The following is a 27,842-nucleotide window of genomic DNA, read 5'->3' on the forward strand; positions in this document are numbered from 1 at the left end:
CTTTTTTCTCGTAAACTTTTGACTTTATTATCGTGATATTACGACTTTTTTTCTCACAAACTTCTGACTTTATTCAACGGTGTATTAGGGCCCCATTGAGGAAAATAAAATAAATCTGAGATTTTGAGAATAAAGTCGTAATATTATGAGAATAAAGTCAGAAGTTTGTGAGAGTAATAGTAATAATATTACGACTTTATTCTCAAAATCTCAGATTTATTTTATTTTCCTCAATGGGGCCCTAATACTCCGTCGTACCGTCGTACCGTCGTACCGTCGTACCGTCGTACCGTCGTACCATAGACCTACAACAATGATAAATAAAAATGAAAATGTAAACAAAAAAAACAGTTAATCATTTCCATGTTTATAAATCCACATGGAGCCACTGGAGAGGAGCTAAAGGGACGCATGTGGCTCCGGAGCTGCAGGTTGCAGACCCCTGGTTTAATCTAATGCAGTCCAATACAACACCTCTGCTATAACTATCTTGTCTTTAGAAAGCTCATAATGCTCCGTTTTTAGAGACTTTGTTGGAAATGTTTAAATTCAATTATATGGTTGTTGTATTAGATTGCATTAGATTATACAGGTGTATATCCTATGAAAGTGGCCACTGAGTGAATTTATTATTGTGTTATTCTCTCTGGCCAAACTGGAAGTTTTGCTGCGTAGGATCGAACTGTGGTGACTTTACTAAAGCACCACATTCTGTGTGATACTTTATCTGTCTTTAAAGATGCTCTAATCAATATGATTATAAACGATGTTGTGGAAAAACCCACAGGAGGTCAGGGTGATGGATAACTTTGTTGGAAGCTGGAATATTAGTGGGATATTGCACCTTTTAGTTCAGTCTGAATTTGTACAAATTTGCAATGTAAAAATGTACATTTTGGTACAGAAGTACTACTTTAATCCTTCTTCCTGTAGCTTCCCAGTGGTGTGCCTTATGTATTCAAATCTGAACATTCAAACTTTGGTCAAAGTATGTTTTAGCGTCGTAGTTCAGATCAGAAAGTCACACAATAACACAAACAAACTAACCGATCGATGCGAGACCAGCAACTCCTGTGTTCTGAGAGGGGCAAGATTACTGTTTTTGTGAATGGAGTCTGGTTTGGTCTGGAGGACCGCGATATAATGGCTTCCTTCACCGTCAGAAAGGGCGGCCTGATGGCGAGGTAAAGCGGTGAAAATATTTTAAATATAGCGTACACTTAAACTGGTATTGATTTGTTTTTTTAGATGGCCAAAATATGTTTTTCTGCTGCTCCCATCCACAGCCGCTTTACCTCGCCGTCAGACAGCCCTTTCCGATCAGACCAGACTCCATTCATAAAAACATTGATTTTACCTCGCAGAACTCGGTGGCATTAGTAGGGTTATATTTTGTTTGCTTATTAAAATCAATACAATGACGGCAACTTTTTCTTTATGTATGTAACAGCTACTCAGAAATAATAGCAGCAAGGAGTGGGAACTTTTTGGATAAACAGCAGAGAAGCATATTAAAAAAGAATATGGAGTAATAATGTTGACTTCCACCTTTCAGGCCAGCAGCGAGTCAAGGTCCCAACGAGTCCTTTGGCATGATGGGAGGTCTCAACGACGCCCACGACGACTCGTACGGAAACAGCTCCCAGGACGGCACCCTGAGGATGCGTGAGGTGAGTCCGCCTCTCTGTTCTGACCTTTGACCCGAGGACTGTAGCCTCGCTGACTCCACACAAACGTTCATTCACCGGCTCTGCATGCCTGGCTGTTTCCTGGTTTTGTTCTGGTTTGAATAACACACGCCGGGCGTGGAGGCTCAGATGTTTTTAAACTCACTATACTCACTTTTATACTCACTTTTTATATGTTTGTCTGACCTGTTAAAGATTCTGGACTTTGGGCTAATTGGTTGGTAAAACATCTGGTTGGATGTCCGTGGATTGAATTATTTGGGATTATTTATTAATTTATTTTAAATCTTTAAAAATCGTTGCCACATTTATTTATTTATTTCAGGAGCCTTTTATTTTATTATTCTACATTTATTTGTTTATTTATTTCAGGAGACTTTTATTTTATTATTCTACATTTATTTGTTTCATGGGACATTTATTTCATAATTCCACATTTATTATTTATTATTAGGAAGGTTTTAGTGTCCTGTGGTGGTCTATCTTTGTTTGAGAAGCTTTTCCACCCAAACAGGGAAAAAATGCAGGTGAAAACTCTGAATATGTTTTGGGGTAATTTTGTCAAAAGCCAAAAATACCAAAAGATAAACAGAAAGTATTGACTTTACAAGCAGCCTGTTAGTGTGTGTGCTGGATAACATGTATGAAGGAGCACTTTGCTCTCCGTTCAGTGGCCCCCCCAACTAAAAACCAACAAACGCACTCAGCAGGTTTTCCTCCCTCCATCACCTGACCTGTCAATCACAGCACCTCGCTGCACAGTAGCCCGCCCATCTCTCTCTCTTTCCAGAAACATGGGGGACGGAGGCGGAGCTCTGCCGCCAGCAACGGTTTCCCCGGCAACGCTAATCTGTTCCCCGGCAACGCCAATCTCCCCGATTTGGTGCAGCAAAGCACATCCCCTCTGGTATCCCCTGGCGACGCCTCTGGGGCCCAAGTAGGTGGAGCAGCTCCCAATAATCGCCCCCGAAACCCGAATCCCCCAACCTCCCCTCCACACCCGATCCTGACAGATCCAGCACCCTCTTCACCCTGTCCCCCCCCCCCCCCACCCCTCAACACCCCACCTGCCCACCAGCCCGTCAACAACTGGTCCTTTATCAGGGTGGGAAATTACCAGCAGCCACCAAACAAACACCAAAAGGGAAGTTCAGGTGTTTCTCAGTAGGGTTGTATGAGGTACTTCTCCATAGTCGGTGTATTACCTACAGTAGATGGAGTTTGGAGAAACAGACAGGAAGCAATGTACTGCTGTAGACGGGGGCAGCAGCTAAACACATTTTAGACACCTAAAAAAAATTAATATCAGTTTAAAGGGACTGTTTGTAAGAATCAGAAATGCTTGTTAACAGCGACACCTGTGGCCGTTAAGTCAACGAAAGTCAGCGTCCTGTTGCTCGCGCTTGTGCTCGCTCTACATAGACATGAAGGAGCATCGCTCAACACAGTGAGGAGACACACGTCAGCTAAAACCACAACATCACTCTATATTTCAGCTGCTTGGCAGTAATGTTAGCTGACCAGACGAAGGTCTCTCCATGAATCACTGCTGATCCTAGAGTTGGCTTTTCCTGCCTCAGCCTCCCGACCGCGGTCGGAGGGTACAGGGGAGACGCCGGAGTTTTGGTCGGAGACGATAACGTTTCTCTCTGCGGAGCCCCGTCACTTCACAAGACACGGGAAACCTCTGTTGGTCTGGAGGAGCTGCAGCAGTTATTTCTGCACAAACGTCCACTGTACATTCACTAGATATTCTCAGAGCTAAACTAACTCTTCTGCAGTGTGGAGTGAGCAGCATGCACGTGAGAGGTGGAGCGAGCTAAGTGAAGGCAAGCAGGCAGGCAGAGGAGCAGAGTACAGCAGAGACTCCGGCCCTGGAGACCAAAGCTACGGTCTCCCCCGCGTCCTATGACCGCGGCCAACACTGTTTAACAGACGGGCTTCACTAGATACAACCAAGAGGTTTTGGTGCTTCTGTGTAGTTTGTGTTGGAGTCTGAGTCTGACCAGCGTAGCCACACGAGAGCGCGCATATGCGAGATGCGAACGCGCATATGCGAGCATGGGACACCGACCCAGGTGATTTATACGTGTAAGAAGTTACAAACAGTCCCTTTAAGTGTACGCTATATTTAGAATGTTTTCCAACGGGGAACTGAAGCCCTTTTACTAAAAGTAAAAAAATATCTCTTTGCATTTGAGAAGCAAAACCAGAAAATGTTTGCTTCTGTTTTACTACTAAAATAATTATATTGCTGCTCTACTCGGCTTCTTTTCATCGCAGAGCAGCAGGGTTTAAAGGAAATTAGACTCTAAGCTTGAAAATGACAACATGTGGCACCTTTAATTTCCTGCCCTGCTTTATTTTCGATCCGTCCCGCTTTGGCTCCAGAGTTTTTCCCCACAGATGGAACAAACTGGATTTCTTCCCTCCCTCGCTCCGCTCGTTTTATCCTCCTCTCTCTCTCCCCCCTTCCTCTCTCAGTTTTCCAGCCTCCGATCCAGAAAGTGTCCTCCACCCCTGAGCACATGATGCAGGTAGCTGACAGAATAAAAGAAACACTGAGAGTGAAGTGAGAGCGTCAGCGCTGATGAAAGAGGTGTTTTCATTATCGGGATAGAAAGAAACAGAAAGTTGTTGAATCTCAGGCTGAAGAAGCTTCACTGAACACGCCGTGTTTCCTTTATTTCAACAGTTACCTGTTTCATTCAGTTCTCCCAAAACGAACAAACCGTCAGACGGACATGTGGCTGACTGTAATCTGTGTTTGTGTGATCTGCAGTACGCGATGGGAAGCAGCGGAGGCTCCAAGTCTTCCTTCACACCGTTCGTAGATCCGAGGGTGTACGGGACCTCCCCGACTGACGACGACGACAACATCTCTGCCTCAGGTACACTTCCTCACAGTGTCGTACCTGGACGTTGGAGACAAGATGAATCTAAGGGGTCTTGAGACAATTACCGCAAGAAAATAACTACTCAGAATTGTTTATTTCTCTTATTTTCTCTACAAAAATGATTGAAGCAAAACGATCCGAGATGCTTCACACAGACGTACACCTAGACCAGGGGTCAGCAACCTTTACTACTAAAAGAGCCATTTTAGGCAAAACATTTGATCATTGTGATGAAGGTAACACAGTTTATAGTCTAAATATATAGTATATAAGTCTAATGCAGTGAGGGCCCAAATGCAAATGTACTACGGAGTATTAGGGCCACATTGAGGGAAAAAACATCTGAGATTTACAGAATATAGTCAAAATATTACGAGAAAAAAAGTCATAACTTTACGAGAATAAAGTCATAACTTAAGGAAAGAAAAAGTCGTAATATTACGAGAATTAAATCATAACTTAACAAGAAAAAAAAGTCGTAATATTACGAGAAAAAAAGAAAATAACATAAAATTACTACTACGTCTTTATTCTCGAAATCTCAGATTTCTTTTTTTTCCTCAATGTGACCCTAATACTCCGTCGTACCGTCGTACCATAGACCTACAACAACGATAAATAAAAATGAATACGTAAACACATAAACAGTTATTCATTTCCATTTTTAAAAATCCAGAGGGAGCCACTGGAGAGGAGCTAAAGAGCCGCAGGTTGCTGACCTCTGACCTAGGGTGACCAGGTGTCCCGCTTTACGAGGGACTGCACAGCATTTTGATCCCTGTTGTTGTTGTCCCGCATATTGAGACGATGTCCCACATTTTCATTGGCTCTTGTTTTCAAAAGTCAAACCACTGCAGGACAAACACTGTTTTTTAAATCTGGCTTTTATCCAGGTGTCCCGCTCACGGCATTGTGAGAAAATTTGAGTGCAATCATCCACCAGATAATGTTGCTGTGTGTCATGTTGTGCTGCAGCGCTGTTTGAGAACGAGCTGCTGAAGCAAGAGAACGAGCAGGAGCAAGCGAGGATCAACGAGGCCCGGAAGATCTCGGTGGTCAACGTCAACCCGACCAACATCAGGCCGCACAGCGACACGCCCGAGATCCGCAAATACAAGAAACGCTTCAACTCCGAGATCCTCTGCGCGGCTCTCTGGGGTGAGACAGAGACACCTTCACAATAATAATATTAATCATGTTCACTTATACTACACAGACGAGACATATATCTGTGTGTTTGTGTGCAGGAGTGAACCTGCTGGTGGGGACGGAGAACGGCCTGATGTTGCTTGATCGAAGCGGTCAAGGAAAAGTTTACAACCTGATCAATCGACGGCGCTTCCAACAGATGGACGTCCTGGAGGGACTCAACGTCCTGGTCACCATCTCAGGTTGGTATGACTCCTAAAAGCACTATTTACATTTTATTCATTAAGGTGCCTTAACATCTATAAACACTAGTTCTTTTCTAGCATAACACCGACCCTTAGCATTCACTGGAGAAGCAGTTGAATGCTCCGACCCTCACTTTCCCTCCGCTGTCTTTGTTGATCCCTTATTTCAGCGTTTCTTATTGTTTGGTCGTCAGTGTTTCCCGTTTCCCTTGGTTACAGTTGTCCTTTAAATGTGCAAGTGCTCCCCACTGGTTTGTGGTACAAAAAGGAAACAAAACAAGACGTTAAACAGGACGGAGATGTTTCTATTTTTTGCCAGATTTGGCTTTTCTCTTTGCTGCCTTTATAAATAAAGCTTCATATTTAGGATGCTGGTGGTGATGAAAACACAGCTCTTTGAGCTGACGCAATAATAAGTCACTTTTCTTTCTCTGACCAGGGAAGAAGAACAAGCTGCGTGTTTACTACCTGTCCTGGCTGAGGAACAGGATATTACACAACGACCCTGAAGTGGAGAAGAAGCAGGGCTGGATCACTGTTGGGGAGCTGGAGGGCTGCGTGCACTACAAAGTCGGTACGTGAACTCGTTTATGTGTGTTGTGAGGACACAAACCTGTGAACACACCTACATTGTGGGGACTCACCTCCAATTTGGGGGACAAAAAGTTGGAAGTTAACCGTTAAATTTTAAGACTTTTTGGGGGGTTAAAGTAGATTTCCTCTCTAAATATTTTGATTAATTGGGTTTCTATTACCGAATGTAAGGTTTACAAAGCAACAACGGTGCATACTATGTGCTATCTGACCGTTTCTATGATGCTCTGCTCTACGGCTGTCATGAGAACCGATACTTCGGTACCAAGTCGAAGCCAAAAATTCTGAAAACGGTGACGATACTCGTTTTTTTACTGTCAGGACTTGAGACTAATGGTGTCCCGTCGTCCCGGGAACAAAAAAAAAATGTGTTTGTTGACGCAGTACACTCGCTATCAACGCGTCCAGGGGAAATCGGCAGGACGCTAACGCTAACTCTCGTCCTGCCGATTTCAACAAGGGAGGTTCCATTGAGTTGCATTATGGTGCTTTCAAGCTCTATTCAGTAGAAGTGAGAGAAAATTGGGCGAAGGTATATTCTAACGTTATGATGATGCGTTCAAATGTAATATAGTAAAATGTAGTTTTTGTCGAGAAACTTGAATAAATACAGTTTTTAGAAGAAGATGTTTTCACAGCAATATAAAATAGATAATAGGGAGGGAAATATGACCTGTTGTTTGGTATCGTGACATCCCTACTTTTCTCTCCTCCTGCAGTGAAGTACGAGAGGATCAAATTTTTGGTGATTGCTCTGAAGAACGCGGTGGAGATCTACGCCTGGGCGCCTAAACCTTACCACAAGTTTATGGCCTTCAAGGTAAGATGCGCCTGAGGTGTTAAAGAGTTGTGTAAAAGTGGATAAATGTTCCTCTTTGAAAATAAATAAATAGATAAAATAAAAATAACAAAATTATTACTAATAATGATAATAAATCCCCCCCCCCCCAAAAAATAAAGTAAACTAAACTTTAAAAAAAATAATAATGATAAAAACATGTTCGATTGTTATGTGCAACGTCAGGATAAAAAAAAAGGGAAAAACAAACAAATAAATAGTTAAAATAAAAATAATTAAATTATTATTATTAATGATGATAAATACTGCACGGTGGTGCAGTGGTTAGCACTGGCGCCTCACAGCTAGAGGGTTGCAGGTTCGAATCCGGCTTGGGACCCTTCTGTGTGGAGTTTGCATGTTCTCCCCGTGTTAGCGTGGGTTTTCTCCGGGTACTCCGGTTTCCTCCCACAGTCCAAAGACATGCAGGTTAGGTTAATTGTGGACTCTAAATTGCCCGTAGGTGTGAGTGTGAGCGTGAATGGTTGTCTGTCTCTATGTGTCAGCCCTGCGATGGACTGGCGACCTGTCCAGGGTGTACCCTGCCTTCGCCCAATGTCGGCTGGGATCGGCTCCAGCCCCCCCGCGACCCCTAACGGGATAAGCGGTTGCAGATGGATGGATGGATGGATGATGATAAATACGGAATTTAGAAATTACAGAAGCGTCCTAACTTAGCAGAAACGAGTAGTGCCTCAGACTCTTTGTAGCTAGTGACAAGTGAAAGCTGTTGATATTACGGCTCGTTCTTCTCGAGTAGTTTATTAGTACAGTCTAATCAAAGATGCAGGCATGAAAGGATGAGTGTCGATTGAAGGATTACATTTACAGCTATAGTTAAGATTAGATAGGAGGTCTGAGATGAGATTATATTTTTCCTATCTTTGAACCAAAAGATAGGAGAGGCTGTTGTGATATTTTTCCGTCAGGTGTTTAATTAATCTCTCTCTCTTTCTCTTCAGTCGTTCACTGAGCTGCAGCATCGCCCGCAGCTGGTCGACCTGACCGTGGAGGAGGGCCAGAGGTTAAAGGTCATCTACGGCTCCAGCGTCGGCTTCCATGTCATCGACGTGGACTCTGGGAATCCCTACGACATCTACATCCCCTCACATGTTAGTCTGTGTGTGTGTGTGTGTGTGTGTGTGTCTGTGTGTGTGTGTGTGTGTGTGTGTGTGTTTGTGTGTGTCTGTTTGTGTGTGTGTCTGTTTGTGTGTGTGTGTCTGTTTACACCTTTTTAACATTAATTGCTCGTTTAAATCGAATGATTGTAAGATCAAGTTGTGTAATTTAATGAATGAAAGAGTGAAAGCAAGTGAACTAGTGAGTGAGTGAGCAAACATGAAATGATGAACATGTGACTGAGCGAACAAATGATGGAGTGAACGTGTGACTTAATGAATGGATAAGAGTGATTGAATGAAGGAACAGCTGACTTAATGAGTGAGAGTGAATGAATGAATGAATGAGTGAGTGAGAGAATAAATAAATTAGTGAATGGATTGGAGAGTGATTGAATGAAGGGATACCTGCCTTAATGAGTGAGTGAGTGGGTGAATGAATGAGTGAGTGAGTCAATAAATAAATTAGTGGATGGATAAAAGAGTGAATGAATGAAGGGATAGTTGCCTTAATGATTGAGTGAATGAGTGAATGAATGAATGAGTGAGTCAATAAATTAGTGGATGGACAAGAGAGTGTTTGAATGAAGGGATACCTGCCTTAATGAGTGAGCAAATGAATGAATGAGTGAGTCAATAAATAAAATAACTAATTGATAAGAGAGTGATTGAATGAAGGGATACCTGCCTTAAGGAGTGAGTGAATGAGTGGTGTAGTGGGTTAATGAATGAAGGGATACCTGCCTTAATGAGTGAATGAATAAGTGAGTGAATGAGTGGCGTAGTGGGTGATTGAATGAAGGGACTGCTATCTTAATGAGTGAATGAATGAGTGAGTCAGTAAGTGATTGAATGAAGGGATACCTGCCGTAATGAGTGAATGAGTGAATGAATGAGTGAGTCAGTAAGTGATTGAATGAAGGGATACCTGCCTTAATGAGTGAATGAGTGAGTGGTGTAGTGGGTGAATGAATGAAGGGATACCTGCCTTAATGAGTGAGTGAATGAGTGAGTCAATGAGTGAATGAATGAGTGAGTCAGTAAGTGATTGAATGAAGGGATACCTGCCTTAATGAGTGAGTGAATAAGTGAATGAATGAGTGAGTGTTGTAGTGGGTGAATCAGTGTCCTCCTCTAACCCTGGTCTGGTTACAGTAAGAGATGGACGGGGGTAAGGAGACGGTAACCACAGCAACCGCCTCACATTGCTTTTGGCAGTCATGAATCACGCTGTGCTCATGTCTGTTTCCATGGCGATTGCGTGGCTGAGGAGCGGGAGACTCTATTGTTGCAGCAGTTTCTTTTCTCTCAGGGTGGGGACGGGGGGGTTAGGGGTCGTGGGGGTCCAGACCAGACCCCCTCCTGTAGGCTCACGGCAGCTCCTAATCCCCCCACCCCCTCCAACCCCCCTCCCGTGTGTCGCCCCGGCAGATTCAGGGTCAGGTGACCCCGCACGCCATTGTGGTTCTGCCCAAGACGGACGGCATGGAGATGCTGCTGTGCTACGAGGACGAGGGCGTCTACGTCAACACCTACGGACGCATCACCAAAGACGTGGTGCTGCAGTGGGGCGAGATGCCCACCTCCGTCGGTACGTCAACCAATCAGCTCGCTTCTCCCTGACCCCTGACCTCTGACCTCTATAAGTGGTCTCAGCAGATCATCTTTCACCCTCACTACTATCTACCACACCTCCTCCTCCGTTCAAAGCAACACTTCCTCTCTCTCCTCCTGCCTTTTGCTTTCCGTTACACCTTTAAACAAGAAGCCGAGACTGTAGCCTCACCTGTTCCATTACCTGCTCAGAGGGATACAGCTGGTTTTTGGGACGTTGAACAAACTGTTCAACTTTATTTGGTAACGTGATGAAAACATGAGCCAAAATCATCCATCTGAATCCGATAGCGCCGCTGCTTCATGACAACACTTTCACACTACGTTCAATAAGAACCTGCTTGGGGCTTTTATTTTGTTGATACAATATATACAGAGATGTAAACAGGTAGTAAAGTGATAATAAATAAATTGTAAATAAAGTGACAAGTACCTGCAATGTTCTGATAACATTTACATCATTACATGGCAGTAGTGTGCAAAATCACATAGAAATCTAATATGTTCAATTTAGTTTTTTGTTTTTTTGTTGACATTTTTTAACAAAGAAAATAACATAATAATTCATAATAATTACATATTTCAAAACAAAATTAATAAATAAATAATAAATATCCCGGAAATAAAAAAAGTAAAAGTAAACTAAAGTTAAAAAAAGAAAAATTGATCATGTTCGGTTGTTATGTGCCACGTCAGGATACACAAATTGAGAAAAATTCATTAATTAAATAAGAATAATAAAAGTATTATTAATAATGATAGCTAATAATGAAAGCTTAGAAAAATAATAATAATAAAAACAGTTTGATGGTTATTTTTTGTGCCACATCAGTATAAAAAATGAGATAAATAAATTAATAAAATTAAATATAAATGATAAAATGATTACGATAATGATAATAAATACCCCCCCTCTCCTAAAAAAGAAAAGTAAACTAAACTTAAAAAAATAATAATAATGATAAAGACCCTGCGATGGACTGGCGACCTGTCCAGGGTGTACCCTGCCTTCGCCCAATGTCGGCTGGGATCGGCTCCAGCCCCCCCGCGACCCCTAACGGGATAAGCGGTTGCAGATGGATGGATGGATGATAAAGACACGTCGATTGTTATGTGCCACGTCAAGATAAAAAAAACAATGAGAAAAATAAATAAAATATATAAAAAATAATAAATTATTTCTAATAATGATAATAAATACCCCCCTCCAAAAAAAAGAAAACTAAACTTAATAATAATAATAATAATAATAATAATAATAACATGTTTGATTGTTTTGTGCCGGATAAAAAAAGAAAAATAATATCATAAATAAATAAAATAATAAAATTATTACTATTAATGATATATATATCTATATAGATAGATATATCTATATCTATCTATATATATATAGATATATATATAGAGATAAAGGTGAAGCAGGTGAGAAAGCAACAATTTTAACAATCAGCTGCAGGAACAGAGCGCCATGACGTCTCATCCTTTTCTTTCTGTTGAGAAAAGGAACTGAAGCTGCTGACACATAAAAGTGTCTGGGCTATAATATTAAATAAAGGATAACAATTTAAATTTTAGCAATAAAAACCAGGGGGAGAAAAAGTGTTACCATGGAGCACAGATCTATCGGGGACACGTGGAGAGTTTTGGTGTCAATGTTCTCATCACTTAACAGGTGAGTTGACCAAAGAATGACAACCCAAAAACCGAGTGTATCTCTTTAACGTCACGTGTTGAACATCCATCTACTGCATGAGTTGACAACAACACAGAGCATTACCTCCACCCTCTACACCACCACACAGACTACATCTTTTACTTTGCTCCTTTTTTATAATACAGTTAATCTTTTTTTTCTTTGTGTTGGAGGAAATGCTTGTGTGTTGTTCGTCTGCTGTGCTGTCCTCTTTGTTCTGTACAACTGTGAAATCTTCTTAACATCCATCCTTGATTGCATGAGCTCTAAAAACAACTATTTGTGAGAAGTCATAGCCGAGTGCAGTGCATCTAAATGAATCTATTATTTATTAGTACACTCACGAGAAAGGGAAACTCGAGCACATCAAGGATGGATCTTGGATCTTATGATCCGAGTCGATCAAACAAAACCTCCGTGTGTGTTTTTCCATTCGGCCTCCACTCTCTGATTCTCAGATGTCCGTGTACAATATCCTGATTGATTAAACATGTATGTTTGACTGACTGCGTCTGTGTCCTGAAGTACTGGTGGTTTACGTGTTCATCTCCTGTTAACATGTTTGTGTGTATTTTTACTGTCAGACCAGAGTTTCTCACAGCCAAGCCCGGCCTCGCCCCCCCCAACCCCCAAGACAAAACATAACACCTGCATCGTCATAGCGTTTTATCTTCGCACACGAGCTGCTGGTCGATCTCCTTCCTCAACACTAAAGAGCTCTATTGCAAGAGAGGAAAAACAGACCTTCCACTGGACTTTATTCTTGGACCGTCTCTGCTGACCCTTTTCCACTCGGACACTTTAGTCGTGGCTCGACGAGGTGTCGTTATTTGCATTTCCGTGCTCACGAGCCAAAATGGCCAATTGGCTCAACGTTTGTGGTCTTGCCGAGTGCCGTTTCACGATGTTCCCGGTCTGATTTGCGTGCAGTCGGAGCTTAAAAAGGTGCTAATGATGACCAAACACTTCCTGCTGCTGATGCTTCAGAATAAAAGTCTTCCACTAGTGAACCACTGGAAGGATTTTATTGTGAAGCAGCTACAGAAAAGCAAGCCGTATTTGTTTGACTGTCACATGTTCAGACCAGCAGCGTCAGTCAATGGTGCTCGAATAATTCAAACTACATCGATGGAAACCCAGCGAGCGTCCTGTTCCGCCGTCCTGCGAGAGCTCAGAGGTTGCGATCGTTCAGATCAGTCAGAAACTGCTGCAATAATCTCCTCCCGGTGAGGCGGAGGAGGCCTCAGTGTGTGACTGGCTTGGGTGTGAGACTGGTGCTGAGTCTTCTCCTGTCCAACCCCCCTCTGTGTGTGTGTGTGTGTGTGTGTGTGTGTGTGTGTGTGTGTGTGTGTGTGTGTGTGTGTGTGTGTGTACCCTCTCCTGTCCCTGCAGCCTACATCCACTCCAACCAGATCATGGGCTGGGGAGAGAAGGCCATTGAGATCCGCTCCGTGGAGACGGGACACCTCGACGGAGTTTTCATGCACAAGCGAGCTCAGCGACTGAAGTTCCTGTCGGAGAGGAACGACAAGGTGAGTTTGTCTTTCTCTCTCAAAACATTTACAACTTATGGGATTTCCCTGCCAGTGAAAATTTGTAACCAAGCTATATTATTTAAAAAACATTGAACCGTTGTATGAGGACACGTTGATCAGCTTGACCTGCATTAAGATTTGCACTCTTATTTAAAATAAATACACGTAGAAAAGTCTACCAAGTGTTTTGCGCTCTAATAAATCATGTTAAGGTTCGTTCTCATAGTTCTCAAGAACTTTTTTGTCATTTTCTTCTGTGGTATCTCACCTTAAAATAGAGTTTTTATTAGAAATATAGATAATTAAACGTCTGAGATGAACGTCTCACACTTTGATAGACATTGTGGTTTGAACACGCTCGTTCAGAAGTGGATACTGGCTACTGTATACTTTTAAATAAAAGGCCAGTATCAGTGATCCAACTGAAATGAACCTGTGACCCCCCCAGAGACAGACAGGTGTCCCGGCTAACGCTGTCCTCTCCGTGCGTCTCCTCCCTGCAGGTTTTCTTCGCCTCGGTGCGTTCCGGAGGCAGCAGCCAAGTCTTCTTCATGACCCTCAACAGAAGCTCCATGATGAACTGGTAACCTTTCTCCTCCTTCGACCCACAACAACCCTCCTCTTCTTCACTCTGAACATCGGCCGACGTCAGGAGAGAGGGATGACAGGAGGACTGTGTGTGTGTGTGTGTGTGTGTGTGTGTGTGTGTGTGTGTGTGTACAATGTGTGTGTGTGTTTGTGGAGGAAATCAACGAGCTGCTGAACGGACGATTGAACAACTGGAGGAAGAGTTGAACCACAGGCGTATCCCCCCCAACGTATAGACCCCCTCCAGCTATAGGGGGCGCTATCTATGGACGGCGTCACAGCCCGCTGGGCAAAAGGTGACTCCTCACACTGACAATGGCCGACGCCTTCGCCTTCCCTGTGGACCGCTCCATCGGGCTGGTGGTTGTTTTCTCGAGGGTTTTGATCCAGACTCTAAAGGTCACTGACATCACGCCGAGTAGCCTTTGACTTCCCCATTTTGATTGGATGGGGAGCTGTGGAGAAGTCCTCTGTGTAGCACATTAATGATTCCTTACAGGGTGTTCACACTGCGAGTACGACTCGTCGTTCGACTCTTCGGCTCGTCGGTGCTGAATCCAGAATCAGACGTCTCTTACTGCGCTCTGTTATAGTGAGGAAACATTACCGGTTGTTGAGGTAGCATCACTAGAAGAAGAAGAAAACGTTGACCAAAACAGTGGATTCAGCATTATAAAAGTCACTCTGGGCTGAACCAAAATCACTTTACAGGCGACTCAGCTCATCCACACTAAGGCGTTGCGGCCAAAACGCCATTCATTTGAATGTGGGTGGTGTGTATGGGCCACATATCTTGAGGTCGGAGGTCAAGTTTGGAGCTTTATTTAACCTCCTTTTCAACAGGCCGATGGATTTCACTCTAGCTTTAAAAGTGAGCCCGCTACAACCTAAAAACTGCAAGTTGCGTTAATGCGTTAAAGAAATTAGTGGTGTTAAAACGAACACGTTATTATCACGTTAACGTTAACAGCCCTAATGTAACATGTAAAAAGTCCTGTTAGCAGGTTATTTGGCCACGTCCACCGCTCATGGATGTATTTATATATACCACGGTTCCACGACATGTCGCCTCATTAGTGACGCCTCACAAAAGAGATAACGGTGCACACAATCTTCATCCTGGCCGGAGTTGTACAAAAGCTGTTTTCAGTGACCTAAAACGCCGTTTGGCGGTGGATGAAAGACCAAATAGTAAAAGCTGCATTTACAAAAATACCCGTGTACGTGTGGACGAGGCCTAAGACTTGGGCCCCGTCTACACGCACACATATACACTGGGCTTTAATTGGACTCATTTTGCACCTTATAAGAGATTTAATTCATGCATTTAATTGTGAACAGAGACCTTAACAAAAGCAACCGTAACCACTCTGAGGCCGCTGACCAAATGTCCACATTATATATATGATGGCCTCTTGTTGTTGTTGTTATCATCTAAACCACTTCTCATAGTGATGACTGAATCCCAACGGATGTTTTCTAGACTTAACATCTTGTAGCAAAACCTTAAGGGTGTCTTCTTAGCTCTGTCCGATCAGAATCCGTTGAAGCGTTGTTTCCCTGATCGTTACTTTCCATGATGACGGTGTTGCTCACAGTGTGAACACTCGCTCTGAGTGCTGCTGCTGAAACACCTTCCCCCTTTAGGAGAGAAAAATACATAACAGCAGCGAGTGTCACGGGGGGAAATGAGACATTTTATATTTTATCGTTGAGGACGCTGCACGGCTACTTCGTCCCGGTGTGTTTCTGGTTTGGGGAAGGAAGGTTGTAGATATTGTATTATTGCTGCAACAGCAACAACAATAACTTCACATCGTTTCTCACAAGGAGAACTTGGCGTAGAGTAGTTTCTGCCCTTTGTTCTCTACACCTTTTTTCTGTCCCTGCTGTTCTGTGTACACTGCACCTGTGTAAATACTCACTTTGATGTTAAGGGCAGATTTCGCAAAAAGCAGGTGAGAACACTGAAGAAAAAAAAAAATAACAGTCTCGCTTTTTTTGTCTGTCCGTTCTGTAGTTTACGGAAGACCTGAAAAGGCAAGCAAGATTTTTTTTTTTCTAGTGATCCATTTTCTAAGTCTGAAATTATTTTCTCTCCTGTGTTTATGACTGAAGAACAGGTGGAGAAAAAACAGTTTTGCCAGGATAATCTTTCTAAGGTCCTTTTTTTTTCTGTGAAAGAGGTGGAAAAAAAATTCAAACAGATTTTTCTTAGTTAATTTTTTTCTTTGCCTCTTAGTGAAAACAGGTGGAAGAAAAACATTTTTTTTTTCTAAGCATTCAGGTTTTCTTCCAGGTGAGTTTTAATTTCTCCATGCACTCTAAACACACGTTGCTAGGCAACAGCTCATGTTTACTTCCTGTCAGTTTATGTCATTCACATACACTGCAACAGGAAATACGTTTACAACTGTGAAATGGTCTAACGTTATATTGTCTGTTAGCAAATTATGTAACATTACTGTCATGTCTTTCTTTTGGCCTAGAAAGGTATTTTAATTGCCGCTAATCTAAAATTACTTCCACCTGTTTTCACTAAGAGGGCAAAGGAAAAAAGTCACTTAGAAAAATCTAATTTAAAAAAAGTTTTTTTCCCACTTGTTTTCACACAGGGAAAAAAAGTCACTTGGAAAAATCAGATATAAAAAAAAATATATCCACTTGTTTTCAGACAAGGAAAAAAAGAAACTTCGAAAAATCAGCCTAAAAATATTTTTTTCAGCTGTTTTCAAACAAGAAAAAGAAGGAATTTAGAAAAGTCAGTCTAAACATTTTTTTTTAATTTGTTTTCACACAGGGGAAGAAACATAAAAGAATCAGGCAATTTTTTTTTCACCTGTTTTCACAGAGAGGCAAAAAAGTAGATGTTTCAGCTTATAATAAATTTCACCCGTTTCACAGAAAAAGAAAAATGGAACTTATAAAGATTATCCTGGCAAAAAAAAAAATTCTCACCCGTTCTTAATCATAAACACAAAAGAGAAAATAATTTAGATCACATTTAGAAAACGGATCACCAGAAAAAGAAAAAAAAAGTTCTCGCTCCGCCTTCCAGGGCTTCCGTACTAGTTTCTCTCAGATGGGATTTTTTTCTTTTTGTGACCGACGAGCCGAGCGAAGACTTAACACAAAAGTTTGGTTTGGGTTAACACTCCAACTCTTTTTCTCCGTAGTTCATCACTGTTTATTTAGTTGTGCATTTTGTTTTGCATGGTGACATACATGTTTTACCTGTCGTCACTTGTTATGAATTGTAAGTTTAAGGCAATACACGGACGGGTCTGACTGTAGAAGCTGAGAGTCAAACTTTCTACATGAAGCCCTGAAGCATTTCTTTTTTCTCACAACACTGAGCTGTAAAAGTGAAAGTTTTTAAGAACTTAGCACCCGGGCTTTTATCGCACGAGTAACAGTCAGATAAGTCAAGATTGTACACTGGATAATTTACCATTAAATTTATATTTTAGGGCGAGCACGACGAGCTCAGCATCACTTTGGATGACGTTTTCTATTTTTTGCTGGTTCGACGATGGTCTCTGTAAACGCTGATGTTTGTGGGATTGCGATCAGGCTGCGAGAGAGGAAAGTAGTTCACCTCTTACTTGATTATTTCTTTTCTTGTTCATTGATCTTAAAGGGTGTGATAGGTGCCAGCTGAAGCCTTTTACATGAGCAGGATGTTAGCATTAATCAGCACCCTGTGAATAAAGGTCAGGAGGCAGGGTCAGCGTGAGAGACCATAGATTAAAAAAAAAAAAAAGATATATATACTGTAAGAATTTTCGTTATATCTTACTGATCATTTTAGAGAAAGACAAAAAAATGTTCACTTATTAAAGCTTAGTTGTCTTTCTACAGAATAGAGAACATAGCTATAAGAATTTCTAAAAAAAAAAAAATACAATGTTTTTATTGTGGTATTATTTGTATTTGTATTTCAATTTTTGTACGTATCAAGACTGTGAACGTATGTACGGCTGTCGGCCTGTGAGTGTGTGCGTGCGTGTGTGTGTGTGTGTGTGTGTGTGTGTGTGTGTGTGTGTGTGTGTGTGTGTGTGTAGGTGAGCAGGTGTGTGCACAGGTGTGTGACATGCATGTGAGTGTATGTTTTCACCTTGTCTGAATCACTGGAATCAGTCAAAAAGACGACCTCAATCTGGTGACACACATCTGTGATGTTGGAAACTCTACAATAAATGTCCTCTCCTTGTACAGCAACACCACCTGCTCCGCTCTCTTTCTTTACTCCGGAGTTATACGACAAAGTTCTCGCACCGTAAGGTGTTGTTGTCCTGCACACTGATGATCACTTGAACTCATTTTGTATTAATGTGCAGGATTCTTCTGTTTCAACAACAAAGTTCTTGCACACTATTAAGTCATAAGTGCAAGTTTGTTTTCACTTGTTTTCAAACAGTCTAAAAAAGTTTTTTTCCCCCTGTTCTTAGTCATAAACAGGAGATAAAATAGTTTAGATCAGACTTAGAAAACGGATCGTAGGTGCACACTTATAGTCTTTATTAACAGGTGCAGGTTGTGCTGGATTCTTTGTTTTTTCTTTGACATACTCTGGGTAACACTTTATTTTATTTATTTATTTATTTATTTATTTATTTATTTATTATGGCCTGCCACCACCACCCCTCTTCGGAGGACTAAATTTACTTTGTTGTTTTTTTTCTTTTTCAAATTAATAGCCACTGAAGGAAAAGAAAAGTGATAATACTAATCATTATCATAATCTTAGTCAAACAATATTATTTAAAAAAACATAAACAAAAACAAAAAAGCAGGGGCGAACAAGCTCGCCAATTTGACGACATTTAAACAAATAAACAGACAACAACAATGAACTGACAGACATAGTACAGAGACATAGAAAATAAGGCCTTTTTCACAAATGAAATTAACTTTCTAAGTGTAGCAAGACAAACTGTGCATTTCAATACCCAAACACTATACTATAAAAAAAAATTGTATGTCCCAATACATGGTAATTCAAATGCAGTATGCCAAAAAATACCAGGATGTCGTACTACATCCGGTCACTTTTTGCAGCATGCAAGCCAGCATGCTTTTTTCCTCTGATGAGCAAGAGGGTCATAGTTCAAGGCGCAATGTTATGACGAAGTAAAAAGTAAAAATAAAATAAATAAATACATTTAAAAAAGTAACATAAAACACAAAACATGCCAGGGGTTAATATAAATAAATAAATAAATAATAGTAACTTAAGTAAAAACATTAAAATGGGAGCACAAACTCACTGTTTTACAAGCCTTTTTGATTTGCATTTATGAATGTAAAACTTTGCGACAATGATAATGAGATTGATTAGAAAATATTCTCTCTCATATATTGTGTTGAACCTTTTTTAAAAAAAAAATAATAATAAAAATACATTTTCCAGAAGAAGTTCAAAGTCACAGATAATATTTTCCAAGATAAATCTACAAATATCTTGCCACAGTTAACGTGTGTGTGTACATTTCCAGAACTACGACGGAGTATTAGGGAAAAAAAGTATGAGGGGAAAAAACAAATCAGAGATTTAGAGAATAAAGTCATAATATTAGGAGAAAAAAGTCATGATTTAATGAGAATAAAGTCATACTATTTCAAGTAACAAAAGTTGTAATATTATGAGAATAAAGTCGTAATTTAATGAGAATAAAGTTATACTATTTCAAGTAACAAAAGTTGTAATATTATGTGAATAAAGTCGTAACTTTACGAGAATAAAGTCGTAATTTAATGAGAATAAAGTCATACTATTTCAAATAAAAAAAGTCATAATAATACGAGAATAAAGTCGTTAGTTAAAGGGACTATTTGTAACTTTCAGAATTGCTTGTTAACAGCGACACCTGTTGCCGTTAAGTCAACAAAAGTCAGCGTCGGGCTCGCTCTACATAGACATGAAGGAGCATCGCTCAAAACAGTGAGGAGACACACATCAGCTAAAACCACAATATCACTCTATATTTCAGCTGCTTGGCAGTAATGTTAGCTGACCAGACGAAGGTCTCTCCATGAATCAATGCTGATCCTAGTGTTGGCTTTTAAGCGGGTCGGTGCCGCGGCTGAAGCAGGAAGAGAAACGTTATCGCCTCCCGACTGCGCCGGCAGGAAGACACCGGCACCCGGTCGGAGACGATAACGTTTCTCTCTGCGGAGCCCCGTCACTTTACAAGACACGGGAAACCTCTGTTGGTCTGGAGGAGCTGCAGCAGTTATTTCTGCACAAACGTCCACTGTGCATTCACTAGATATTCTCAGAGCTAAACTAACTCTTCTGCAGTGAGGAGTGAGCGCGCGTTCACGTCTAGAGGTGGAGCGAGACAGCGAGAACGCGCGCTGTCACAGTGAAGGCAAGCAGGCAGAGAAGCATGGGATCCCGACCCAGTACATTTATACGCTTAAAAAGTTACAAACAGTCCCTTTAATGAGAATAAAGTCATAATATTTCAAGTAAAAAAAAAGCTGAATATTACGAGAATAAAGTCATAACCTTGCCAGCTTTCCTGCTGGCGATGGTGTAGGGAGGGTGCCCCAGCTCTCTTCCTGCCCTGGACCCCTGCTGATGGATGCTCCGCACCTGTCAGACCTGGCCGGGTTGCCATGTTCGCCTGGTCTCAGACCTGGCATCCCTTTCTGCCAGGCTGCCACCGGAACACATAAACGCACCCCTCCCGTCTGCCTCTACGGATGCTGCAGTAAAGTTGCCCGCGCATGCGCACTGTCGGTCCTCTTTTTCTCGGAAGGTAAGTGTGGCATGGCGCGTGTTTCTGCCTTCGGGGGGGATAAACGGAGCTTCTTAACGGGTTTATAAGTGAACCGTTAACGGAATCAGCGCTGGGTAAAGTAGCTGCTGCATCGGTCTGAGGAAGAAGTCAGGTATTTACTAATCTCGGCTGGATATCGGCAGTATGCTACAGGGTGTGGGTGTCCATGTTCCAGCTACCAGGTTGAATTAAAAAGGGGGATATGCGGCCTTCTGTCGGCGCGGTCAGTGGAAGAAGTCGCTTGTCATTCTCTCCCAGATAAATGTGTGTGTGCTCTCTTTTTATTCAAATTTGAAATTTTTCATTTTTAAAAAAATGTCCGTTATAAAAACATAACGGTTAAACAGCCGTTGGCGTTTAAAATAATCGCTGAACGGTTAGATAGCGGTTAGCATTCTATAACAGCCGTTAGCGTCAGTTGGTCTGAGCGAGCTGAATGGACGGTTATTTAGCCGTTGGCTCATGATGAGCTCGCGATAACGGTTAATAACGGTTATTTGTGGCAGTTAAGCCGGTTAACAAACATCTACAGCACATTAATGTTAACATATTAATGCTTGTTAATTTCTTTAAAGTCGTTTAAAACTATAAATACACGCTAATGAGAGCTGATGTGTGCGTATGTACCGTTATTGTTGTCTGGCTTTGTACCGTTATATATCTGGCTGCACTTGTTAACTCCAGGCCGGCCAGCTACCACGCTATGTCTTAAATTACACCCTTTATTCACCCTGAAGACGTAATGTTGTTATCTTTAAAGTCACCTATTGTGTTGGCTAATTAACTAATGTTGGTTGTGAAGTTGAAGTTGATGTTTGTTAACAATGAAAACTAGTGGTTTGATATTGTTTAAAGTGGTGCAGCCTCGTGCTGAGTTGGAGCTCAACATGCCTCCACATGTCTTATGTGTTTTGTATATTTATTGTTTTTTTTAGGGGTTTTATTAGTTTATTAAAGGATTTAATCGATAATCTGCAGAATAGATCATGAGGATGCCACTTTTACCCCCTGGGATCTCGCGAGATCTACTCACAGATGTATATATATATAAATATATATATATATATATACTCTGGTTGTGCCCCTGGAAAGGCTGCAGTGGCACAGAGCAAAGCCAGGCACTAAACTAGCTTTTAACCCTTAATCATTTAGCTAAATTAAGACTGTAAAATCATATGTTCATTAGGTCATTAAGTGATAACATTTGCAGAAATCAAAACATAACAGAATTCCTGAAATGTTGTTTTTGGACAGTGTATTTTTAGGTACATCCCTGAATGGTTTTCATTGCAGTAGTGCTGTTAGTCTATTATCTGTCACACCAGTTTGATTATAACCAGATTAAGCTACCTTTTGATTATGGCAGCTGTCATGGAAACACCAAATTTGTACTCTTTAAATTAAAGGGTAAAACTGGCGATGAATTACCTTTTTCTTATTGTTAACAACTCTCTTTAAAGGACCAAAACAATGCATTAGTCCATGTCTTAATCCCACCCTGTCTGGGGGTTTACTCATTAAGTGATAACATTTGCACAAATCAAAACATAACAAAATTCCTGAAATGTTGTTTTTGGACAGTGTATTTTTAGGTACATCCCTGAATGGTTTTCATTGCAGTAGTGCTGTTAGTCTATTATTTGTCACACCAGTTTGATTATAACCAGATTAAGCTACCTTTTGATTATGGCAGCTGTCATGTAAACACCAAACTCTTACTCTTTAAATTAAAGGGTAAGGCTGGCGATAAATTCCATTTTTCTTATTGACAGCAACTCTCTTTAAAGGACCAAAACAATGCTGGTGGATCGTGGGAAAATATGCAGTTCTATGCAAATGTATGTATGTATATATTATTGGAAATCAATTAACAACACAAACCAATGACAAACATTGTCCATCACCCTCAATAGAATTCCTCAAATTTAGTTTTTTTGGACAGATGTTAGTGGTGTGTTTTTAGGTACATCCCTGAAGGTTTTAATTGCAGAAGTGGGATTAGTTTCTGTCACACTAATTTAATTATAACTACATTAAGCCTTTTTTGTTTATGGCAGCTGTCATGTAAACACCAAACTTTTACTCTTTAAATTAAAGGGTAAGGCCGGCGATACCATACATTTTTCTTATCGTCAACAGCTGTCTTGAAAGTAGGGATGCACCGATACCGGATCGGCTATCGGGTTGTAATGACTCAAACGGCTGAATCGGGTATCGGCGACACTGGCGCCAATCTATTGAATTTAATTCTGTGTTTATATACTATAGTCATTGTACGCTGGAATTTGAATTCCTGTTTAAGTTTTGAGAAGTTGCTTTTGGACGATTTATTATATTAATAATAAATTACAATTCACTAAATGTATATATTTATTTGTTAGGAAAGCAATGTTTAAGTCAAGCCTGATGTTGTTTTACACATAACAGAATGATCCCAGTCACTTCCACACAGTGAGGCATACAGCTTATTAATTAAACACTGGGATCGGTACTCGGTATCGGCCGATAACCAAATCCAAGGTATCGCTATCGGGACTTAATAAGTCAGATTGGTGCATCCCTAATTGTAACCAGATCAAGCTACCTTTTGATTATGGCAGCTGTCATGGAAACGCCAAACTCTTGCTCTTTAAATTAAAGGGTAAGGCTGCAATAAATTACATTGTTCTTATTGTCAACAACTCTCTTTAAAGGACCAAAACAATGCATTAGTTCATCTTTTAATCCCAACCTGTCTGCTGGAGATGCAAACTACTAAAACAGCAGCATCTACAGTAGTAGATACTGTATTTGTGTGGGATATTTTTTCAAGCATATTATAAGGGTTACTGCCAGCTATGTTTGTACTTGAAAGAATTAGTACAGTTTTATGTATAAATCACATGCATCAACATCAAGATGAGGTTTACACATCAGTTAGTGTGATGTCGTGACTAATCAGTTTAGTATTTGAGCCGTAATCGGAATGCAGCTAATGTAAATATCTTCCTTGTTTTGATGGTAAGTCTAATTGATCTGTAAATATCCTTTGCAGCACCGCTGACCCATCGCACCATGGCAGATCCCGATCTTGACTTCACGACTGGCGAGTCCGGCGCCTCCGCCACCTACCCTATGCAGTGCTCTGCTCTGCGTAAGAACGGGTATGTTGTGCTGAAGGGACATCCCTGCAAAATTGTGGAGATGTCCACCTCCAAGACCGGCAAGCACGGACATGCCAAGGTAAAATGATGTAGCCTCGTCAAAATGAGTGGCTGTAAAGTGGCAGTGCAATGTCTTAAATGGAGTCAACAAGTGTTGGCACAGACCTGAGGCTCAGCTCGGGCCTTGGGGATCTCAGATTTCAGACCAGTCTGGTAGTTGTTGTTTTAGTAATGCACATGCTCAGTCTCCTTATCTTTTTCTTTAAACACCAGGGTGCTCTCACATGTATTTTGCCCTTCTGTGGGACCTGGTCAAAAAGAAAGATTAAGATTTTGGCTGTACATTTTTTAAGTTGCCATTCTTATTTAGGTGTTTTACACGTGCTTCCTAAACTGGGAGGGCAAACATTTTCATTGGTTACTTCATGATTCGTGATCTGTCCAGGGACTACAGATGGAAAAATACCCTTGTGGCTAATTCTGGTGCATTTACAGCAATGTTTACTAATGTGCACTGTCCCTGTTAAATCAAACAATAAATAAATAATTTTTTTGTCCCGGTGTAAATTGAAGTTTTTAGAGCATTTAAAAATCATTTTAAATCATTAATATCTTACCTAAATCCTGCTGCATCTGACCTTTTGGTGGCGGTGATTTGTTGTGTTTTGCGTGCACAAACATGTCTGTTGTTAACCTTCACAGATTTACTCCCAACAGGTTTCTTAAATACTTGACATCACCTTTAATGACTGCATGTTCTTCTTCAGGTTAACCTGGTTGGCATCGACATCTTCACCAACAAGAAGCATGAAGATATGTGCCCTTCCACCCACAACATGGATGTTCCCTCCATCAAGAGGATAGACTACCAGGTATGCAGCAGCTTTATAATCACGCAGGTGTCACTGCAGTTAACCAAAGAATGCATAACTCAGTTAAAAATGTCTTTTGCATAAAGTTCAGTAGCTGCTGGCTACTTACATAGTTTACACCAGCCAAAAATGTGCCACTTAATCTGATCATGGATTCATTTTCTGGTCAATATTTGTTTGATAATTGTTAATAGAAGCAAAACATTTTCCAATGCATTGAATATTAGCTTAGAAAATACAATAATTCTGCTAGTGGTGAAGTTTCCCCCTCTAACTCTTGAGCATCATCTTCCAATATGACCAAGAAAACACAAGAAATATTATGTGTAGACAGCACTTCTTAATGTTTATCTCAAAAAGGGTTATGGTTGATGTAAGCATGATGAAATTAGGACAAATGTAATATGCCGAATTACACCGAAATCTGTGACCACAGAGGAGCGAGCAACAGGAGGTCACCATTTCTGACGGCTGTCGTCAGAAAATGTGACCCCCGCTGTACCTTTTACTGTTCTTTAGAGCTTTGGGAATATATCGTTAAAGTAAAAAATATTTAAATAATTTTTCTGTCACGTATTTGTGTCATATTATACAGGTCACAGTGGGGTCACATTGCCTGATGACAGCTGTCAGACTTGCTGACTCAGTGCAACATCAATGTCACTCCTGTTCTACCATCTGAGCTTTGAGGACTAAAGTCAGGAACCTGGATGTGCTACATGGCAAATAAAAATGCTCTAGTATTTACTTTATTTTTAGAATAACTTCGCCAATGTTTGCAATGTTGCAGTTCATGTAAATAACAATGTGTCCTCACCTCCGCAGCTGGTTAACATCAATGAAGGCTACATGTCCCTGATGAGCGACAACGGTGAAATCAGGGAGGACCTGCGTGTCCCTGAAAGCGAAATCGGCAAGGAAATCGAGACAAAGTTCGAAGCCGGTGATGAATTCATGGTGAGTGTAAAAAGCTCGGGGCTTCTTGAGTATTTGATTTAATGTTTTGACATGATGCACAAATGTATTAAAAGATTTTTGAAGCTCACAAAATGCTCAATGGTGCAGTGGAATTCCTGGGCTGTGAGCATTTTGACTCATGTTTCATAGTCGTGAAGACACCCGACACCAGAAACTGAAACGCGTAAATGACGATATGTCAAATTCTTTGTGTTGTACCGTTTTGTTTTTTATATTTTTGACATTCACTCTTCTGAAAGCCGACAGGATTCAGTCCTTAATTAGAACAGGAAATATGAGGCGTGTGAGCTGCGTGTGTTAAATTTCAGATGATTGACTCGGACATGTTGTGCGCTCTCCGCAGGTCACCGTGATTTCTGCCATGGGGGAGGAATGTGCTGTCGCTACCAAGGTCCTGGCCAGCAAATAGGGAGACGGACTTTGCTGCCCAGGCAACAAGCAACACCCACAACCAGTCTCTTGCATTCTCATTGGTTCTGTCACCAAAGCGTCGGCCTTCACAGACAACCTCAATCATTCTGTTGTGATTTCTCTCATCATTGATCTCTTTTTAGATTTTTTTTTTTTTTTTTTTTTTTTTTTTTTTTCTTCCCCTCCTCCTGCCCCTTTTCGTTTCTCTTTTCCATTGCTGTTGGGGAAAGTTCCAGCGCAGTTCACTGCGCGGTCCTCTGCCTGATCACTGAGGTTTTGTTTGGTAACGATCTACTTTATATAAAACAACTTCAAAAATAATGATCAGTTGCTCATTCCTGCTTATTTTCGCCTTCAAAGTGTTGGTTTTGCCACTCACATTCCTGAATGTTTAAATAACAACGGGATTCAGCTTTTGTATGATTATTTTTTTATATTCTTGAATATAGCAGGTCTAAAGCCTTTTAGAGGGAAGGGAAAGGGAGGGGGGCAGTTTTTGAGTTGTTAAAGCAGTGGGAGGGAGGGTAGTCCCTGTAGATGCTAAATTCTGGTTTAGGCCGTCCCTCTAGCAGCCATACCGCTTTCCAGCATGGCCTTTGCTCTGGTTCCTGAGTGGATTGGGCTCGACAAGGTCTGTTTTGTCTCCTAACCGCTGGGATTGGTGGTGGCTAGCACTTATGAGCACTTGAGGTCCACCCCAGCATGTCAAAGCTCTAAAACCAAGAAAAGAGATTTTTTTTTTTCTCCCCCCCAAGAAGAACAGAAACAAACTTCAGTGATTTACCCTCGTGATGCCAGTCTCTTGTCTGTGTAGAAGTTTGAGGGGCTGTGCGCTCACACCTCTCGTACCACCGGGGCAGTCGAGGGCTCGCCACCGCTGCCCCGGCCATCCCCCCCAAATACAAAAGGAGTGTTATATTTTGTTTTGAGAGGCATGAGTGTGTAGCGGTGTGGGCCTCCGAAATGTGTGAGGCGGGTTTGCAGTGAGGCGTGTGTTTCTTTTGAGGGACTCGATCGGGTTGGGGAGGGTGGTAGAGTTGCAAACTTTTTGTTCACTCGAGGCCTTTGTCACCTGACTGGAGATGGCAAAAAAATAAAACGATGAAACAAATGGACAAAAATTGCAAACTATGTCTGGTTTTCTGTCTCTTAATGTACCCAGTTATTGTGTCGGGTCAGTCGTGATGTTAAAGTGACGGTGTAGCTCACATGAAGTGCTTGAATCGTAGCAAAATAATCACTAAAAGTTGTACATTTTGTATCTTATATGTCTCCAAAAGCAGAAGCACTTCATTTTGAAATACACTACTTTTTAACTGCACCTGCCTTTTTTTTGTTAAAGTTGTACTTGCATTTAAAGGTACTTAAATGCTATTAAAAAAATACTGACACATACTCAAAGCAAAAGTCCTGCTTCTGATTTTTGATATTGATATTTTACAATTATCAAGATTTAAAAGTACATAATGTGAGGTGTATAAAGTAATGTTGTGGGTCAAATCTGATGTTTGCATATCTCAAATCATTCTCTGCAAAGTCACCTAGAAGACTTGTCAGATAAAGTACCTGATCCTTGTGCAAGTTGTGTTTGTTTTCTACCTTTTAGAAGTACTTAAATCCTGTTTAAACACATACTGAAACATACTCGAAGCAAATGTCCTGCTTCTGATTTTTGATATTGATATTTT

The 27,842-nt window shown here is 41.0% G+C and overlaps 2 protein-coding genes and 1 long non-coding RNA gene across 31 annotated transcripts in view; 2 read left to right on the forward strand and 1 right to left on the reverse strand.

Moving 5' to 3' along the window:
• tnikb (TRAF2 and NCK interacting kinase b) overlaps positions 1–18,185 on the forward strand; it is a 66,971-nt gene extending 48,786 nt beyond the window's left edge. For 19 of the 27 annotated variants that reach the window (XM_074621181.1, XM_074621182.1, XM_074621194.1 and 16 more), the window contains 11 exons: positions 1,556–1,670; positions 2,479–2,625; positions 4,471–4,579; positions 5,561–5,743; positions 5,833–5,976; positions 6,419–6,553; positions 7,293–7,393; positions 8,374–8,523; positions 9,961–10,120; positions 13,232–13,371; positions 13,878–18,185. In XM_074621181.1, the coding sequence (XP_074477282.1) occupies positions 1,556–1,670; positions 2,479–2,625; positions 4,471–4,579; positions 5,561–5,743; positions 5,833–5,976; positions 6,419–6,553; positions 7,293–7,393; positions 8,374–8,523; positions 9,961–10,120; positions 13,232–13,371; positions 13,878–13,961 (1,468 nt within the window). In that variant the 3' untranslated portion in view covers positions 13,962–18,185. The remainder of the gene's footprint in view (positions 1–1,555; positions 1,671–2,478; positions 2,626–4,470; positions 4,580–5,560; positions 5,744–5,832; positions 5,977–6,418; positions 6,554–7,292; positions 7,394–8,373; positions 8,524–9,960; positions 10,121–13,231; positions 13,372–13,877) is intronic. The other 8 variants (XM_074621188.1, XM_074621191.1, XM_074621204.1 and 5 more) reach the window with 3 other exon arrangements.
• LOC141759276 (uncharacterized) lies at positions 9,230–9,713 on the reverse strand. The gene is made up of 3 exons (XR_012592086.1): positions 9,594–9,713; positions 9,394–9,513; positions 9,230–9,341 (listed from the first exon to the last, which is right to left on the reverse strand). It is a non-coding gene; the product is annotated as an uncharacterized LOC141759276 (long non-coding RNA).
• A 2,348-nt stretch (positions 18,186–20,533) lies between the features above and the next one.
• Positions 20,534–27,282, forward strand: LOC141759896 (eukaryotic translation initiation factor 5A-1-like). 3 transcript variants are annotated; one of them, XM_074622374.1, is made up of 5 exons: positions 20,534–20,729; positions 23,785–23,972; positions 24,661–24,765; positions 25,591–25,722; positions 26,087–27,282. In XM_074622374.1, the coding sequence occupies exons 1-5, from the start codon at positions 20,549–20,551 to the stop codon at positions 26,150–26,152; spliced, it is 672 nt and encodes a 223-aa protein (XP_074478475.1). In that variant the 5' UTR covers positions 20,534–20,548; the 3' UTR covers positions 26,153–27,282. The 3 variants fall into 3 exon arrangements, with proteins under 3 accessions (XP_074478475.1, XP_074478476.1, XP_074478477.1); XM_074622375.1 differs by having other exon boundaries at positions 20,710–20,862; XM_074622376.1 differs by having other exon boundaries at positions 20,714–21,014.
• The last annotated feature ends 560 nt before the right edge of the window (positions 27,283–27,842 follow it).

Source organism: Sebastes fasciatus, chromosome 21 (assembly GCF_043250625.1).
Source record: "Sebastes fasciatus isolate fSebFas1 chromosome 21, fSebFas1.pri, whole genome shotgun sequence".
Taxonomy (NCBI): Eukaryota; Metazoa; Chordata; class Actinopteri; order Perciformes; family Sebastidae; genus Sebastes; species Sebastes fasciatus.